At 38.2% G+C, this 20,118-nt stretch overlaps 1 protein-coding gene across 1 annotated transcript in view; it reads right to left on the bottom strand.

Annotated features, from left to right (window-relative positions):
• Window positions 1-14,108, bottom strand: part of lhfpl6 (LHFPL tetraspan subfamily member 6) — a 90,637-nt gene extending 76,529 nt beyond the window's left edge. The window contains exons 1-2 of the mRNA XM_006628196.3: window positions 13,756-14,108; window positions 12,495-13,029 (exon numbers count right to left, since the gene is read on the bottom strand). Of these exons, the coding sequence (XP_006628259.1) occupies window positions 12,495-12,879 (385 nt within the window). The 5' untranslated portion in view covers window positions 12,880-13,029; window positions 13,756-14,108. The remainder of the gene's footprint in view (window positions 1-12,494; window positions 13,030-13,755) is intronic.
• Window positions 14,109-20,118: the final 6,010 nt, after the last annotated feature.

Raw genomic sequence — 20,118 nt, 5'->3', positions numbered from 1 at the left:
ATACAACAATTTTGGACTTGAAACATACTGTAACTGTAGACCTAAATGTAAATTTGTCTTCTGTCCGCTATGACAATGAAGTCAATTGCTCTGGAAAGCACAAGCATTACTAGTATATAAGGATTCCTTGTTCAAATATTTGTTACCTGTAGGAAGAATAAGGTGACTCATGCCTAGCCTGCATTGATCCGTTGAAAACCCGATGCTACTCTATAGCTGGCCTTTGCACAGCTACACAAAGTGCCTTTGTTCCATTCGTTTGCCCACATCAGTACTGACAATGACTTTAGACTTTCATCTGAGCATTTGAAGGTCAGGACAAGCATGTGTCAAGATGAGGACCAAACCTTGATCGATGGTCAAAAGGATGAGAAAAAATAAATTTTCCTAATGCAAAGACAGATTAATTGGCAATGCATTAAGATGGGATTTTTTGGAAAATTCTTCATTGAAGAATTAGCCTGCAAAGTTCAAGCACACATGTCTTACCTGGAAATGAAGGGGTGGTATTCTGAGCTTCTCAATCTTTTCATTTTCATTGATATTTCAAGAATGTACAATGGGCATTTAACAAAGCATGTTTCAAAGGTGAAGGTGCACATTCTGCTCTGCTGTGTTTTTTTTTATAGAAATAGAACGGAGGTCATTGGAAAGAACTGTTACAATGTTTGAAAACTGCTGAGCAATAAATCAAATTAGGAATTTCTACTGGATTATATGAGAGCTTTAAAATTAATGTTTTTTTAGAACCAAAACAGAAACAGGCTTTCTTCTGCTTCACACATCATTTTTGTACATCTACACACAAACAATAAATATATTATGCATGAAGTACAATCTTGAGGTTTAGTTCTTATAGGATGTACTGAAGTATTTGCTTGGTATGTTCTTTTCTATTAATGATTTTTATAAATAGGGCAGTGTGAGACTGGGTGGCTGATACAGGCAGGGTCAAGTGCCATGGGGCATGAACCATCGAGAAAAATATATCAGAAAAGCAAATGGGATTCTTTGCTCAAAACAGAGCCCTCCCCCCTAACACACACATACTGCCAAAGCAGACTCTTACCACAAATGGAATCCTGTGTACAGGATGTGCTTCAGTCACCCCTGACAGGGCAGATTTGAATCTAGGATTTTTGAACTAACACAAATATGTGACCTGCTCTCTGGGCCTCTGCTGCTTGGAAAAATTCCTAAAAACTTGATAACCAAACAGGAAGAAGTTCTGGTTTTATTTTTTTGGAAAAGAAACAAAGAATCCTATTGCATTTCACAGGAATTTATCAATGTTTATGTTTGCATTTTTCCTCCTTGTGTTCTACAAATTCCTTTTATATTTTTTTTAATGCATGAAAGCAAAACAGTCGTGTGCCAATTTTTTACAGTCCTTCAATCAAGGACAAGCCGTGTGTCCAAACGAAACTTTAATTAGTACAATTATTAAGTACAAAAGGTCAGTGGCATGATACCTTTATGCTATAGATGTTTAAAACTGTATCTGCAGTTTTTCTTTCAAGAGCTAAGAACATGATAACATTTCTTGGTATTGTAAGGTTGACATCTCACTCTCACTTTTCAAGATGTCTTGCTCTTTAGACTGGTTTTGTGTGCATGAAGCATGGGAGATCATTTTTCAGCAAAAAACTAAAAATAAAGTGCTCTAATTAATATATCCTAACTGTCAAATCAGCAATCAGAGCCAAGAAAAGTCAGAGCAATTTGTTTATTAAATCAGTTTTGATTTAAATCAGGTTCAGAGAGCTCTACACAGGAGAACACCATATCACCTAGTTAAGCTGTAGAAAAGCAAGCATCCTAAAAAGAACAAAAGCCTTTGTATTATTCAAACCATTATCAAGGTTGTTAATTAGGGGGAGAAATGTTACTGATACTGAATGTTATTTAAAGTTCTGTATATATAGTGAAGTATAATCCTATGAATTTTTTAACATTTTATAAAGTCAGATGTATACTGTAAAATGAAAATATGTGATTTTAATTACAAAATATTGCTGATTATCCATCAAACGTTTAGGACATGGACCGAGTAAAATGTATCAAATACAAACATTTCAAGTGTAAAATCATACACTACTACTTTATCTTTATCCCACCTGAAAGTAAAACTATGTGAATAATGGACTATAAACTTTTATGTATATTGAAAGTATTTATGGCACTTACTAAATTCAAATTCAACTGTTGTGTTTTAATTTTATACATCTGTTCTTTACTTAGTATCATTAAACGAGTTAGCATTTCTGTATAGCAACAGTAATTGCTCATAAATTTCTTATCTGTCTATGGAAAGACTCCGTTTTAAACTTAAGACTTCTCTTACACATACTGTATATTATCTTAAAGAATTCAATGTACTGCAAAAATTAAGCAGTTTATACTTAGTTTAGAGAGTATTATGCAAGAGCAACTTAATTACCCCAAAAGCAACCCTTAGGCTTCAAATGCAGATCAGTGCCTCAGAGAGATTTGTTAGACGCTGAAGGAGTAAAACTAGAAATGTTAAATGAGCATACAAAAATCCCAGCGAACCTTGTACAAGAAATATTCTTTACTGACAGTTCTGGCTTATTTTTAAATGTAAGTGAACCAATTACACTAAACAACACAGCGAACCAATTTTTGTCTTGTCAGTGTGCAATGCTGGACAATTCGTATAGATACAAGTAACTGGAAACAATGCAAAGTGAATTCAGTGCAGTTGAAAATACATCCATCATCAAGGAGCCTTATGCATTTGTCCTGGTTAACTACATCCTGTACATTATACATTTGCTTTGGTTTCCAGCAAGGGTGTTAAAAGTGTGGAGACTGAAGTGTTTAAGCATTAAGCATTACTTCATGCGTATATAGACAGCAAAGGGAAGAACTGTCTGAAACACAACAGTTTTTTTATTCTGAACAAGGTGCAGTAAGGGGTCCTGATGAATTGCCCAGAGCTCTGGAACACATTCCCTACGAGCTTGACATTCCACAGCAAAGCAGGAGAGGCTCTGGCTGCAGTGCAAACACAGAGTGCGGAACTCTAGGTTCCCTGCAATACATGTTATCAAATTGTTTCCGCTTCACCCTGGAGTCATGGAGTCTCCTCTGGAGCAGCTGCCTCCATCAGCCATGTTTATTTAAAAATGGGGGCCATTTGCCCCCTTGGCAGCAGGTCAACTCCAAACGGGCCCCTTTCCAATAGCCATTGCCCCTTGGGGTGAGGCTCATGAGTGAAATAGCAACCCACTTTTTCTGGGATGTTTTGTCAACTCGATAGATGCTGGAACAACTGAATATTAGCAGCACAAAGAATAAAATATAGAACCATGTTATGTTTGAATGGCCATTGAGATAAAGATAAAACGGCTGAAACAAAATGTCAATGATAATGAAATGGAGGTGTCTGGGAGCCAGAAACTAAAAGGTCTGATGCAAGTCAATCTGCCCAGATTCATTGGTATATCTACATTTCTCCCCATATGTGTGTATTTGTACTGCAATGGACTGGCATCTCATCCAGGAAATACAGTCGCACCTTGCTCCCTATATCCACTGGGTTAGGCTACAGCTTGCAGCAGAAGCAGTTCCTGAAAATGATTGGCTGGATTCCTCTAGGAGTGTGGACTCATTAATTTTGGGATTCAATTTATCTGTTGAATCTAGTTGGAGACAGTGACTTCAGAAATGTGTGATGGCAATGACAATCCTTTGGTATAACAGAAGTCCGAAATTACTGTGGGAATGTATAACAATTCCACTATCTTGTGGGACAGGGAGCTGATTGAAGCTGTACTGTCTTTGATACCAAACTGAAATGTATGAGAAATGAATTCGCATACACTTAAAAACAATACGACTGAGTGCTGCTGGTTTTTTAAACAGAAAAACAAGCTAATTTATGGTAAGTGAATATATAGTATTTTAATCACAAAACACATATCTTCAGCTGTATTATATTTGTTTTTATACTGTATATTATAGCTACTGTATATGCTAGTATATATAATCCATACTAATAAATTACATGTTCAAAATCTTAAAATATATATATAAAAGACACTCTCAAGACATATTCTAAAAATTTGTTATGTGAACCTTCTACATTAAAGAAATATGAAATATCGAATAATACTTTGGAGTAACAGCAGAGGCCAAAATAATGTTATTTATTATATTTCCAAAACTGCAAATAGAAAAAGCTCCTCCTTCTTTCTTTAAAGTCTGCCATCCTAAGTAATAAGGTCTGTGACAGACTCAAATGGAACTGAACAGTCCTCAAGAACTCAAGAACAGGTCTGTGGTCACTACAGATTAGAGAGAGTCAATAAGGAAAGTCATAAGCATCAAAACTCTAAACGACTAAGCTCCAAGCCACTCATGAAATTGTTAACATAGAAGCTGTTGGGTGCCATACTGAAGTCAGTTATTTTAAAATAAACCACAGAGGCAAGGCACGATGTTACAGATGTTATAAAAAAAGAGAAAGATGGCTCAGGGGTCCATAAATCTCATCAGCTGCTACTGTAAAAGCAATGCTTTTTCCGGTACAGTTACAGTGCCCATCACTTTTTAGCAGAACCTTTATTCCTATTGGATTGCCCAGTGCTATGGTTATAACATATCACTTGAATTAGAGATTCCTTCCAGAGCACAACTTTCCACACTATTTCAACACTAGCTTTGATAGCAGTTTTTGCCCCAATCGTTGCAACCAATTTTTGATTTCTGAAAAAAAAAAAATCATTCTTCATGATTCCAGCCAAACATTAAGACTATAAGAATGATGGGCTTTCAATCTGAAGCACAAGACTTCACAAAGACCACACTTCTGTCGTCAATATATATTTTGATGTCAATAATAGTTCATGTAGTCCAACAGTAGTTCAACTGACACCTGAAGAAGGCTCCACAGCCAAAACATTGTGTTTCCTTTCTTCTCTTTTCAGCATGGAATAAACCTTTAACTTGTTCCTTTTGATGTCATGTAAAAACACTGATGTCACTGTAAATCAATTCATTACGACGTCAACATTAAATTTCTGCGGACACATTCATTGTACAATATTATAATTAATGCTGCTTAAAGCCTCAACCTACTGTTTCAGATTGGGAGCAAAATGGTAGTGAGTACATCTCATTGTCTGTTTGGATGGGATTCAAGCACAGTAAAGGACTCTGTTACCTATAAGATTATATAGTGACACGTAACTGCACTGCAAAGATGCTACCACAATCTGTACTGTTCTGTTGTCTTCAACTGTTATCATGAAACAAAATATTTATCCTGCATCCTTTGAGTATTCCAGAAAGCTACATGAATGATCTACTGTAGAATAGAAGTGGCTGACCTTGGTTCTGGAGTGCCAGGGGGCTTCTAATTGTAGGTTTATTCAAGCATCTAAAAATGAATTGACCCACTTGTCTTTAAATAAAATTTGTGTAAGTGTTATTATCTGAAAAGTCTGCTTATGATGAAGATCACATGGAACCTGGTAAATACTTGTCTAAGCATTCTGGGATGGAACCAGGTTGCTCTTGAGTGTGATGTTGATGGAACAGTAGGTGGGTCTCTTCCCTCTTGACCAAAGTTTCTAAGCCAAGCATGGTGACTGATCTTTTGATCAAATGTTAAAATCTGATCATGTTGACTACTTTGGCATTAAAGATCCCATGACACTTTTCAAAATAGAAGGGATGTTATCCCTGGTGTTCTGGTGAAATTCCTCTGTGGACTTGTAAAATCTGGTCTCGCTACACTTTCTCTTTAATTCAAATTTCCTTCTTTTCCAACAAGTTGCTACCCTTCAATGGAGGATGAATTGATAGTGGATTTAAAGGTCTATATAACATGAATGAATTATTAAGTACCTAAATAACCTAATGTACTGCATATTTTGGTAAAAAGACAAATACCACTGGGCCATCATTAGAGAATATCACGAAACTTGCTTAGTAAATGCTTAATCACACCTAATTCTTTTCATTCCTCTCAGAGATAACTGTATATTAGCAATCATCTAATTGCATCTAGATGGTATCTCATGATATCCAGTGCTGCACAGAACAAGAAAAGAAACACCATTGTTGCACTCCTGCAATTGTAACATCCATTTATCATTGTACATAATTACATCTCCTTCTCAGATGAGCACATTCTCTTTTTTCCTATTCAGCTTTCTGGAATTGGTTAAGCGAATACAATCAAAGATGGAACCACATTAAAGTCATTAGGTGTAATTGCTTTAAGACATCATAATACTAATAACACCTTTTTACATAATGTACTTTGCTGTCTTTCAGACTCCATTTTGAAATGCTTGCAGATCCTGGTAATACCTGGAAGAGCAACAAAATAGCAAAATCAACTTTCACTTACTGTATACAGCACTTTTCCTCACAGCTAAAGAACACAAAGCACTCTCTAACAATTTCAAACTCTAACAACATTCACTGCTTTTTTTAACAGACAGACAATGGGCACACTTCACAAAGTGTGGGGTTGTCCTCATATTCGTTGGATGGAATTGCTAACAAAATAGAAACTTAAAATAACTATCGGTCCTCCTCCAGACTTCCTGTTTGGGTAGTAAAAAATCCCTCCTGATCCCTGGTCTTTCTGTTTCACGCTGCTGGTATAAACTTTTAGTTTAGACTTGGCATTCTTTCTGGGTCACTAAACAGAGCAACTCCCTCTCTCCCACTAACTGAGAGCTTCCAGCAGAGGCTGGCCAGGTCTGAGAGGGAGAGACATGCAGGAAAATAGTTAACTGGAGAAAACAGATTCCACTGGGGTTCCCATGCCCTCATGACGAGGGCAGACTTACACACATCACTCCACTTTCCAGTTCACAGTTGTAGCAAATCGAATTAGAGTGAAAATGGCTTTCTGTCTTCACAAAACCACCAAGGAAAACCAAGCCCTAGGGAAGAAACTGTGCAATTGGAGCAGATGACTTGCATTCATTTAAATTTAATTCATCTTATTTATACTTTGCAGTTTCTCATATGTTTAACAGTTTCAATGACAGATTGACATTTCAAATGACTAAAGCAACATGGTGGTGGACAGAGTAAAACAATCAATATATTTGCTTGAGAAATACCCAGAGGAAACACATTTCCATTGGAATAACACTTCCATTTGATCACTTGAAATGTTTTGTCACCCAAGATAACATTTCCAAGGAAACTTTCATGTTCGTTATAAGATAAAAAGCAGAGTGATGGAAGGTATGAGTCACATACAAGAACTAACATGACATAACAAAAGAAAGATATTTGGAAAATCAGCAAAAAGGGAGAAAGGCATAAAAGAGAGAGTAAGCCATTCAAGCCTTCCACATAATTTCTTGAAAGAAGCCAGGTTATCAGCCTTAACGTGGCTAAAACTAGTTTGCGCCTGACAACAACCTTTTGTACAAAGAATCACCTCCAGTCCTCCGTTTTATATGTACTGTACTTCCCAACAGCTTTCACTTGTACTTCTTAGTTCATGTTTCATTGATAATTCTAAAACATGTCAATTGAGTCTGGCTTTGCCAATGCCTTTAAAGATTTTGAATACTTGAATCGGATCCCCTTATAATCTTCATAAAAAGAAGCAGTTATTTTAGCCTGTCAGTCTAAAACATACCATTAAGCCTGGGAATGTATCTGGTTGGTTTTCTCATGAGTTAATTCCAGGGCAGCTCTTTTTCGTATCATAATTTATACAAAAATTTTACACAGTATTTTAAATAAGGCATTACTGGTGCACTATCCAATTATACAATTTTAATGTAACATGGAACACAATTTAAATTCTGCACTTTTTACTATGTATCCTAACATGGTTCTTTTTTAGCTTTTTTAGCTAGTGTCTATAAGATACCTGCGTAAAGACCTAAGTCTCTAAGAAGTATTCTCTTCAAGTTTGAGAGTTCAGATATTACAGAATATTCATCGTTTATGTTACCTAGATCCTGTACTTACAGTATCTATATTGAAGGTCATCTACTAGATGATTACCAAGTCTTGAATTTTGTCTAAATGTTTCTGAATTTCTTCTGCATCTTGTACAGTACTTTCTAATCGTACTTATTTGGTATCATCTATAAAATGTATTCAATTCCTAACTATACCGGAATCTAGATCATTCACAATAAATCAGGAAAAGCAGTGGTTCTAATAGAGATCTTTCCAGTACCCCAATAATTATATTAGCCCAATAGCATTCACCCCTTATTTGTATACTGTTTCTTGTCATTCACTAAATTTTAATCCAAACACATGCAGTTCATTTAATGTCTTCTGCTAATAATTATAGAATTAATCATTTATGAGAAGCATTATCAAAGCCTTTTGAAACTCTCAATATATCATATCATATACTCTGTTTGTATCCATTACTGCTGTTTAAAAGATTATACTTCCCTAAAAGTGCTTGAAATGTATTTTTGGATTTGTTGGAGCAGACTAGAATAAAGTGCTCTCACAGGATAACAGAGCAACTGTTAAACCTGCATTTCATCCTCACCCAAAACATTCAATATGCACACAATAAGATAAGTCCTGGCTAAGGACAGATGCATATATATTACATCAAAGTTAACAGTAAAGAAAAGTAAAGAACATGTGAGTACTTATGTGAGTAACCCAGGATGAACTATTTTACCTTCATCTTGCTTCAAGTGTGATAACACATCATATATTGATCAAATTTTACCTCTTGGTATCTTCACTTTTTCCCTCACACGTTATTAGCTCTGCTTCAACTTGGTTGTCTTTGAACACTATCTAGTCATTTACTGAAACGTTGTCTACGTCTTTGGAGTAATAGGATGAAAACTATTTTTAAAACTATGAAATAGAGTTCCTCAAGCCTTGTTCTGCTTTAATGGAGGAACAAATATGGCTTTAGTGTAGCATAAAGTATAAGAAAGGTAGAAGAATGCCAATTACAAACCCTATGAATTACTATAACTTCATCGTCTGCTTTTTGAAATCACATAAAAGGCTCAGGGAGAAAGATTTCTAACTGTGCTTTGGTTTTGCTTGGAAGCAGTTTAACAGGTGCAGAAAGTAATGACTCAGGTTGCGGCCTTGTAAACCAAATGAACCATCAGACATTATACTGTAGCTTGAACTCCAGTTAAGAATAACACCACAGTCCTTCATGCCTACCCAGAGCTAATTGTGCTTATTGTTCAAAACGCAACCTCGCGTTGTGCTCCATCATTGCTTGTCCTTTTGGAACAGGTGCTCCATGTGTATCAAACGTCAAAAGGTCACTGACAGCTGGTAAGCTGCACTCCCTGGCTTAGGGCAATCGCAGTGAGCCAACACTGTTTTCAAATCAGGAGAATAATCCAACAGGGAATATTTACTGGTGTGGCGAGGAGAGAAACAGCTCTCACTCATGAGCTGTTAAAAGTGACTGAGTGCAAAGACCATCTAGGGAGTGAGTGAGAGTGGGGTTTATGTTAAGACTCTGTAGTTCCCAGGCTTCACCTCCTTGCAGTATCTGTGCTATATTTCAGAGTAGCAATAGGGAATAACAGTAACAAAAACTAGGGTAACTACTGTCAAGCAGAGGAAGCTCACCAACTTTTAACCTGTCACTAGGTGGTACAGTATATGGTACTGGGCGAGTTTATTTATATTCCAGCCATATTTACCTTTACCTACCTAATTAAATTTCTACATAATTTTGTCCCGATTCCACCATCTTTATACATTTCTTACAAAGTGCTAGGTTTTGGTTCCACCTGATACGCAAGGCCAACACCTGCTTCTTTTCCTCCATATGAGCTGCACAAAGGAACCTGACATGTTTCACCATAATTGAAATCCAGACTATGGTTTTTGTCCACCTAAAATATTGCCTATAGGGTTCACAATATCTGTTCCATGAACCACATCGTAGTTTTTTTGGACTTCTGTCCACAAATTAAAGCACTCAGACAATGACTCATAAGGCATTTTATTGTTTGACTAAGCTGAATGGTTTTCAGATTGATATGATGGTTGGGTGGCAATGACTTCTTCCAGTCTCTCCACGCTTTTGCTGTTTCTGAGTCAGGCGATGTGTATGCATTTTTTTGGCTTAGGTTCATCTCCTTCTCATGACTACTCATCCAGAACCCAGTGGAGTCACTGCTGTATCCTGTTGCATCTACTAACTGTAAGTCATGTGCACAGACCCACAGCTGATACAGTACATTACAAGATTAGGCAGCTCCCAGGAAACTGCTGTTGTTCTTATTTTCACATATTGCCTGTGGCATGGGTTGTAAACCTACATGAACTGCTCTATATCTGTAACAGTGATGATGAAGATGAGTATGATGTAATTACATCTTCAGCAAGAAGGCCCTTCTGCTTAGACTCCTGTCTAGTACATTCAGCAAAGGTTGTGCTGTGTCTACTTCATTAACCTCCATTACTTTTTAGCCAGGAACATTCAAATGAGTTGCATTGTGAATTAGAAGGCCGTGTTGATGGATCAAAAGCTTTGTAAAGCGAATTCAATTCTTAAAATGAGGCAGAAGATGTCAACTGTTTGCCAGGCAATCATCTTTCCCCATGGAGTATTTGGCTGCTCCCCAGGTGCAAGCCATCCAAGGATGTTCAGGCTTGTTTAAGGTTAATTTGTTAACCCCGTCTCATTGACAAACTCGTTTATAGTTGTATTTTGTACAGCACAATAACTGGAAATGCAACAATAGTTAATGCTGCTGTTGAGCGTGATCAGATTGCTCAGATGGGCTCCCATCACGTATCTGCTGGTAAACCACGTTCATTAGAGTGAACAATGAAAAGGGCAGCAGGACAATGGCAGGGGACATGATCATTCAGACAATTAAGATGACATCCGACGCTAAGCGTGGTGGTTTCCTGACGGCAGAAAGCTTTGCCTGCTCTCATGCTCCACTGAAACAGAGACAATCGGCAGCTCCACAGGATAGAAGCCCGCTGGCCTGTCACGGCCAATTACTGTACCTCTCGCAGCCTCATCGCCCATATCGTGAATGTCCGCTTTCATGGGAAAACTTAGTTCTGCCTGCCGCGGCGATCGAGCTGTTGCAAGGATTGGTACTGTTTTTAGTTTTTACTTTACAGCGCTTTCATTTTGTCAGCCGTTCAGCGATGTCTGCTGTGCCGCGTTGCTTCGGCTAATGTTGCAAGACGTGTGCAGGGATAATGAGGAAAACTTAGGGGAGCTTATGATTAATTTACCTTACAAGTTAGGCTTTTCGATGGTCTCTATTTTCTGGTACGCAAAAAAAATGTTTTTATTTACCTTCGAAATAAAATGCATGAAAGAAAAACATAATTTGTATGCAAACGGGAAAAGTTATTTTTAAGGTCGCGTTAGCAAAACGGAATCACGTTATTAACTATATCAAAAAGTCTGCAAATCTGCTGTTACTTTTCAACATATATTTGAGCGTTTCTATAACCTAAATAATGAAATATGTTATCCTCTTTGTCTTTTGTAAGTTCGTTAACAGATAAAACAGCTTCGAGAATTTAAGACCTTTTACAGCAGTTTTACTTCGCCTACATCATATAAAAAGTTTAGAATTACCCTTGCCCTTTAACCCAGTTTTGAGATAATGTATCATTTCATTCCACCTGTAAAATACAAAGTTGCGAGCAAAGATTACTTACACTAGCGCCCTCTTCAGGCACGGGTTGATAACACAATGTTACTGCAACTCACTACTAAAAGCATCAACAGAAATAAACTATTGCAGCTTGAATCCCACTTAACAATACGTTTGAAAAAGTACTTGCAAAGTGCATTTTTTAACAGCAATTTGTTTACTGCACTCAGTTATCAAATGTTCATGTTTCTGCGTGGCTGAACATTATGCGCGTCTGGGCTAGCTGATGAAAAGGCAGAGTAACAACTTCAAGTTAGATGTTTTTGCCTTAAGCAAACAATCATTTCTAGCATTGATGCTGTTAAGTCAACGCGTTCACTTAGCTACGCTCGACCTAAGAAGCAAAATGACTCATATCAAAATGTGGTTTATGTTTAAAATATTTTCTATATTACAGCCTATTCTAAAAAAAAGCGCAATTCATGTCAGTAGCAAAACGGTTATGAGGAAAATACTCTTAAAAACTAGTCGTTTAAATTATATGGTGGACCTTCAGAAAGATTAAATATATTTGTCGTTTAAATATTTATGAATGCAGACTGCCACGACTTTTACTGGGAATAAGCGGCTTTTTGTAACGGCTGACCGAACAGATGAATGCAGACAATTGCCATTTCTTAAATTAATGAACATATTAAAGTATTTGTAGATTTTCCCCCATAACAGTCCACAAAGGGATATAGTCATCATTACTATATTTGGGGTGGAATTCATTGGTTATCTCTGACACCGTCGCTTGCGTTACCTTGGAATGTGCACTGCTCAGTGTATACAACATGTGTCCCTTTAAAAAAAAAATCTTGGTGCACCGGGGGAAAAAAGCAGAACTTTCTGACTCACCGCCAACAAACTGCATTCCGCCCGCCACCCTGCCAATTGTCCTGGAAATAAGCTCCGTCACGCAGCATCCCATAAGCGCTGTGAGTGCCACCAACAGGAGTAGCCCGCAGCCCACTCCAGTCACCACGGTGCAAATCTTCCACTCCAGGCTGGGAATACCCTGGAAGGAGGCATACCTTCCACATTGCTCCACCATTACTGTCATCTGCCGGGTCTCGTCCCGGACAGGATAGGAACATCTGCGGAAAGTGCCGAACGACACAGGCTTGTCCATCTGGGAACCCAATAGCCAGTAAGGCATGAAAAAGCCAACGCAAGATGCGGCCGCGCATAAAAAGGATAGTATTGCCCATATAATCCCGGTGCAGGTCAGACTGGATGCCATATTCGTTGATTAGTTCAAAGTACAGTTAGGCTTTTGACAGGTGCTATTATATTCCCCTTTCCCTCTGTTTCCAGCAAGTCGGGACTTTTACATTTGTATCCAGAAAGCTACAATGACAGCCGTTCTCTTTTGTTGGATGTCCGATATGCCCTGAAAAAGAAGGCACCGTTGTTATTTGCAAGGCTTTGCTGTCATTGAGCGCAGGTAACTTTTTGTACAGACAGTATAGTAATCTGAAAGGCAACTGAGAAACCTGAGAATCTGTAATAGGAAGATATGATTACAAATAAACTGATTAGGATAAAACAGCGAATTTATTACATTGTTTCAGATACGTATGCAATACACAGTTTTCATTTTTGGGAAATGACAAAAGTGACAAGTAGCTTCATTACGAAGTTTGGATACCCATTGACAGTTTGGTCACCTCTGATTATGTATCTTAAACGTTCTCTATTCCTTTTGCTAAATACAAATCGCGCAAAAGTACGCGTACTAAGGTAAATGGTCACTAAAATCCTAAACATGTTTTAAATGAAAATCTTATCAGATGGAGGCACTGATATCAAATATAAGTTTTATTTACTATTGAGTAATGTTAATTTTACAGAACATACATCGACATGATTTTTTCTCCACAACACAGCCGAAGTTAATAGTTTAGCTCCAAAAAGCCAATAGTTTACAATAATTAACCTGATTACTGATTTTCTCATTGCTAAAGAAAATGTAGAAAATGCGCAATCGACTCATAAGGAGCTTAAAGCTACTGTACATGGTATTTTGATGCAACCTTGCATGTGTAGAAGAACTTGGGCTAAGTCTTCTTAAGTATTGAAGACTTGAAAGTACGAACAATTACTGAACCGTACTTACATGTTCAGTTGATAACAGCAGTGAAGTAGTCCTTTAGTTAAGTTTCTTTCACAGTAAAACCTGCATAGTGGAAAAAAGGCAAAAAAAATCACAAAACTAGTGTGGTTTCAAAGAAATGCCAGCCGCACAAGAGCGCTTGTGGAATTAAGCTTTTTTAGTACTTTCCCCTCTCCTTCCAGTACGCGATGAGTACAGCTCAGACTCGCAGTCTGCGACTAAATTGCAAATATAATTAGTCCAGGGCAGACAGCGAACGTGGAGAGAAACCCCTCCTTTCAGCGACAGCCCACCGGAGAAAACGCCGTAAAACATTCCTCGAGATGGGGACTGAGGGAGTGGGAAGGCTGGTGGAGTATGTCTGTGCCACACTCACTAGGGGACCATCAATCAGGAAGTTTCTCCGCCCAGGGGCTGGCTTCACCAGCTCTACAGAACTAGTCAGCCCATAAAGCGCCCACAGCGGCTCTCCAAAATACGAGTGTACTGTAGTAGGTTCAGAGGCACGATTGACCGAGGTAACATCTTGGTCAAAAATCAAGATTTGCATTTTTTTGCCTTGTAAAAAAAATATTAACTGTAATGAATTGAGTTTATTAAAGCAAATGCAAAATAATACAGAAACTGTTTTCTATCTTGGAAGAAAGTTGATTTCTTTAAAAAATGTCGAGACCGACGCGTAGAAAGTGATAGTGTATATAACGACGATTGTACTAACTAGAACAACAATTAAAATAAAAGCAGCCAAATAAATTCTTAAACTAAAAAGTAAGGCTATAAGAGTTCTTTTTTTGGCAAATCGATATTAAAATCTTTCTCTCTCACAGTTCCTGCTCTAACAAAATGAACCCGCGATGGAAATTATCGTGTGATATACGACCCTGGCGTGCCCGTAAAAACACAGTAATCAACCAAAAAGATAAGTAGGTCACTAGGTTAGAGAATTTAATACATTGGTGATGACAAAATCTGTGAGAGGTGAGCTTATCATCAGCTTCTATGATGCAGCTTTAACATTTTGGTTAATAAGGTTTATGTAAATTTTCTATGGCTTATGTATATTCTCAGCAGGCGGGTTTTTACATTACGAACTTAAAAATATGAATCAATGTATTCTGTTTTTAGAAAAAATAAATTAGATGAAATTGTGATATTGCTTACTTGTTTTGGCGTCATTTTGATTAGTTGATTATTCATGACAGACTATAATACACTCCAGTGATTAGTTGCATAATCATGAAATCGCCCCATTAGTGAATAGATGGAATAGATATAGCTGATGAGGGGAATTAAACTGACTTGGTCATTTTTGCCAATAATAACTTGGAGAATTTGTCGTGGTTGTATTTGATACGTGTTTTGACAGTATAAACTTGTATACACACTTGCAGGTCCATTTAGAGTGAATTTATAAATAACGTTCAGCTATAGACTTACAATCTTTACTTCTAAAGACAATCCAAATTGACTTTGAAGAAAAGGTAGGAAAACACAGGAATTGTAAAAAGTTCCTGAAGTGTGTGCAACCTCATCACCATTTATTTGTTGTAGTTTTTGATTTCCTTACAGAGACCCTCACAAAAATGGCAGATGATTCAAATAACATTTATAAATCCTGCAGGATGTGGAAAATAGAATATGAATTTCTGAAAGAATACAGAGCGTCCTCTAAAATTAATCTGTTTTGTTTGTCACAATCCCTTCAGTGCTTCTGATTCTGAATTTGTGTGTGTTAGAGAGTTGATGTTCAAGCTTCCAAACAATCTAAGAAATAAATGCATTGAAATCACCAAAATGAGAAGAGATTTTAATTAGAATTAATAGCTTTAAAAATGGACAACTAACAACCTTTATTTACTATCCCAGCTTCCTAATGAGTAATGACTCCAGTGTTGTTCAATTGAATTATTATCCAAGTCTTAATTGTAAATCATACATGTCAAGCTGTTTGCCAAATTGTTTCAAAGTGGGCTATTCTCAATTAGCACAAAAACTCTCCAAGATAAAGGCTCTGAGAAATGAGCACCAGGCTTATCAACCTGCAAGATAATGGCATGGATATGCATCTGAACTGGAAAGCAAGTGTGGCAATTTAATTAACCACCAGAAGCTGTGAGTGACTTTGTCTCTACCAAAGTAAAAATAAAAAATCTTCTCCTTCTGGAGAGGTGGCTGAAGCGTTAATTGCTGTTTTACCAACAAAACCAAGTGTCTTATATATCCACTCACATATGAGCAAAATTTGTGCTATTTTATAAATATATAGTTAAACTATTTGGTTCTTCTCCCCCTTAATGTTATTCTCCATAAATTCAGATTCCTAATTAACCCAGCCTCTCTGTCCTTCATATAAATGTAGTGGATCGGCTGCTGAGGATGTTAAACACACCTGAGAAGCTATTGACTGAAAAACACATTTAGTCAAGCAGTTGTGGAGTAGGAATGTACGAGAAACTTCACATGTATTTATTTACTGTAAAACCTCTCTCACACAGAAATTATAGTTTTGATATAGATGCCTGAGATAAGGGCAGTTAATATGTAATGGGAATATATGATGCCATCTGTTATGGTCAAAGACTAGGAAACATCAAAATCGCAAATCAGCAAGGCTAATTTAAATGAAGAACAGATATCTAAGCCTGCTTGCTGTTGTCCTTTCATTACTTTCTCAAAAGTGTCCTAGGCACTGAGACATCTCACTTACGCCCTGGGAGAAGCGAATGCTGTTCATTTCAGTGAACTTATTCCTCTGCAAACATCCATCCATTAGCAGGAATCTGCTTATCTTGCCGAGGGTTGCAACAAGTCTGAACTTATACTAAAGGCATAGGGTGCAAGGCAGCACTGAGCACAGAACCGATCTTCAGCCAGACAGCACATCAGTCCATCCATTGGGTAAAAGAGAAAGGAACACATTAGAATAGCTAACACATTTCAAACCGACTTCGGAGGTTGAGGGTTAGGGTTAGCCAAAACCGAATCATCTGGCCAAAACTTGCAAGAAATCAATGATAACATGCAAGCTTCATACAGACGGACATCCAAGGCCAAAATAAAACCTAATTGTGGCTCAACATTGTTAATATCCTTGTTAAAGAGTCTAATTGTTGTTGCTACTTGTTAATTAAATATTGTGTTTGTGTTCAATATCATTATGTCCTACAATGTTCCTTTCTATACACAGCGCAGCAGTGACAGGAGATCCTACTGACAATGTATTTTTCTTGAGCACTGGACCACCTACAGTACTCCCCTTTCTTAACATGTGACAAATGAGGACAGGCAAAAGACAAAGCACACAAAAGCGTACTTTAAAGTGAACACGGGCAATTTTCATTCCCCGAGGGCACAGAATAGTAGTTTCTCTTTGCTTTTTGTAACAGTGTAGTCAGATCTTTTTCTACATGAGATTAGCTCTGGCAGCAAACCTGATACTTATGTTTGGCATCTAAGAATGTGGACTGCATAGCTTGTCTCATCTTAAATGTATTAGTTCCAGTTTATGTTTTTTTTCTTCTTAATTCAATGAATGATTTATTGGCAGTCCTGAGGTCAGAAGCTTAGATTCTCGAGCTGGTGCATCCAGGACCCAGAATGACTATATCTCACTCATTATGGCTCATCTTTCTTCCAAGTGTTGGTTTCATAGGAAAAGCTTTCTGGGGCCTCAAAGCATAGACTTTTAATAATTCCTTAATGTATACGGTGGCATGACAGCACAGCTGTTTGCATGCTGCCTTGCGGTGCTGGGCCTCTGGGTTAAATCCTGGACCTGAGGGTGCTATTTGTGTGGAGTTCGTATGTTCCCCTTGTGTTCATGTGGGTTTCCTCTGGTGCTCTGGTTTGCTCCCACAGCATAAAATCTATTGATAGGTTAATCGGTTTCTTGGAAGATTTGCCCTGGTGTGATAGTGTGTGTGTTGTCTGCCCTGTGATGGACTCGATTCCTGTCCAGGGTGTATTCTGCTTTGCTCCATTTCTGAGATGGGCTCCAGCCCCCCTGCAATCCTGAATTGGACGAAGCAGTTAGAAATGAATGGATACAGATGCATATGTTTTGAAAATTCAGGATGCTCTGAAACTGATCGTTTATTGTTCTAAAAACATTGATGTTTTTAAATCACCATTTTTAGAGAGCATATTTTTAGTGAAAGTGTATGGGCTAAGGAAGTATAAGAGTGTTGCTTTGGTGCCGCATTTCAGGGTATTTTCCTTTCCCATCATAACATTTGAAATTTAAAGGGACAATTGGAGGATTTTTTTTATGCTTGAATAGTTAATTGTCACATATAATGGTGCTGCTATTCAGAAAGGTTACCAAGCTACTGCACTACTAAAGACATACGTTTCTCACACTTCTGCCTGGGAAAGCAACTTGCAACTTGACTTAGAGGACATGTATCACACAAAGCAGAAAACCCTAAGCACATCCAGTGACAAAACAAATGACTAAGAACACACAATAAAGATACTATAAGCAAAAAGAAAGGAAAGCAGGGGCATAGTGATAGTATTAAGCACAATCAATATTCTGCAGTGGAACAGTATTATTTTCTGAATGAAAAATGGAAAAGAATTAAAGTTTTAAGAAAGAGGGACAGAGAAAAACAACTTCCTTACAGTTGATTTTCAGATATGTCTCTTTGGAACCTGTAATCAGGGTCACATACCAGCACAGTTGTCTCACTTCCTGTTCAAGGAGATAGTCATCCTTTTGGTATTCTCAACTGTGCTTTACATAAATAAAAAATTCATGACATGCGAAGAGAAAAATGACCAGTCTTTGGGGGGATGTACTGGTCTCCTTTGACAGATGAACTGCTGACATATTCATAGAATACAGCAAGAGCCTTGAGCATTTTTGTATTAAAATATAGCAAATTCCTGTTTTTGCTACATTTACAATGTCATTTTTCAACACTAGCTCTAAAGTACTACCTGTTCCCATTTTGTTTCTGAAATCAGATAGAAATGCTTACTATGGATTTAGCAAGAGCCTACACAGTTGTTACAACAATATATTGTAGCTTTATACTGTATATGCACAAACAACAGTGGGAGTAAAAATTAACTCTCTGGTCTGAAGCAAAATTATTTACCAATTTATTAAGCAGAATTAAATAGCGTTTATCAAAATGTCATTTTTTTTTCAAGTGATACCAATTATAACTTTTTAGAAGTTGTTTTTAGAAGTGTGTTGGCAGATATCTACTTTATAGATTTGCAGACATAAGTGTCGGCAAATTATATATCCATCCATTATCAGAAAGCCACATAATCCTGTTAAAGGCTGCAGCAGATGGGAGCCTATCACAGAAACACAGGGCACACTCTGTCAGGATTGCATCCTGGATGGGACGCTTATATGCATTAGAGCGACTATTTAGAAATACCAGTTAACTTGGCCTGCAAGTCTTTGCAAGGTGGGAGGAAACTGGACCTTCTGTCTGAATCCTGCACAGACAAGGGAGGAACTACATATAGAAGACATCCCAGCTCAGAACTGAACCAAAGACAAAAGAACTATAATACAATATGATACAATATGTGCCGTGTACTATATAGGAAAATATTACAGCACCCGAAAACCACAAAGGAGAAATGTGGGGACAGATTGGGGACTTGGGCTTCTCTGCTTTGTGGACTATTAGCCAAGACGGCTTTAGGTTTCTTGTCTCGGGTCCTGGTTTTGCTGGAGCTGGGAGGCCTTTCCAGTAAGTACAAGAGGCCCCATGCCATTCTTGGCACCACAGCCCTAGGAAGTTGTAAAAAAGTCCTTTTCCTGTGTTCAGGGTGTAACGAACAGTTCTTTCCGGACCCTATGCGGACGACACAGTCCGACGGAGTGGGGAAACATTGGGGAAATGTCATGCAGGAAAACGGGGCAGAAGACAGGGGGCGTGTCCAAGGTGCGCTGGTGCACGGGGGAGGTGTGGCCGAGGCGAACAATCCAAGAGTAATCCATAGAGTATCCAAAACGCAAGGGTAAGTCCAAAACCAGGAGATCCATCCGACGAAGGAATTAAAAACCACGAAGGCCGGGTCGGAACCGGCGGACGGGAAACAAGGAACAGGAACAGGGAGGGGAGGAGGGGAGGAGGGGAGGAGGGGAGGAGGGGAGGAGGGGGGGGGGGGGGGGGGGTTAAAACCTTAACGGGACCAGGCGCTTCCTGGTCCCGGACTCGCACGATATGGAAATCAGATGCAGAGCCCGGAAGAGCGTCAGCGCCTGGCTTTTAAGGTGGGCAGGGAATAGGGCGCAGGTGCATGGAATAAAGTCTAGAGTGATAGGGCTGGAGCACCCTTAAGGAGGGGGAACTAATATCGTGACACAGGGAGTAAGGGACATTCTGTTGGTATACC

The sequence above is a fragment of the Lepisosteus oculatus genome, chromosome 5, assembly GCF_040954835.1.
Source record: "Lepisosteus oculatus isolate fLepOcu1 chromosome 5, fLepOcu1.hap2, whole genome shotgun sequence".
NCBI classification, from domain to species: Eukaryota; Metazoa; Chordata; class Actinopteri; order Semionotiformes; family Lepisosteidae; genus Lepisosteus; species Lepisosteus oculatus.
The sequence above is the reverse complement of the archived record's forward strand: the minus strand, read 5'-3'. Positions and strand labels throughout refer to the sequence as shown.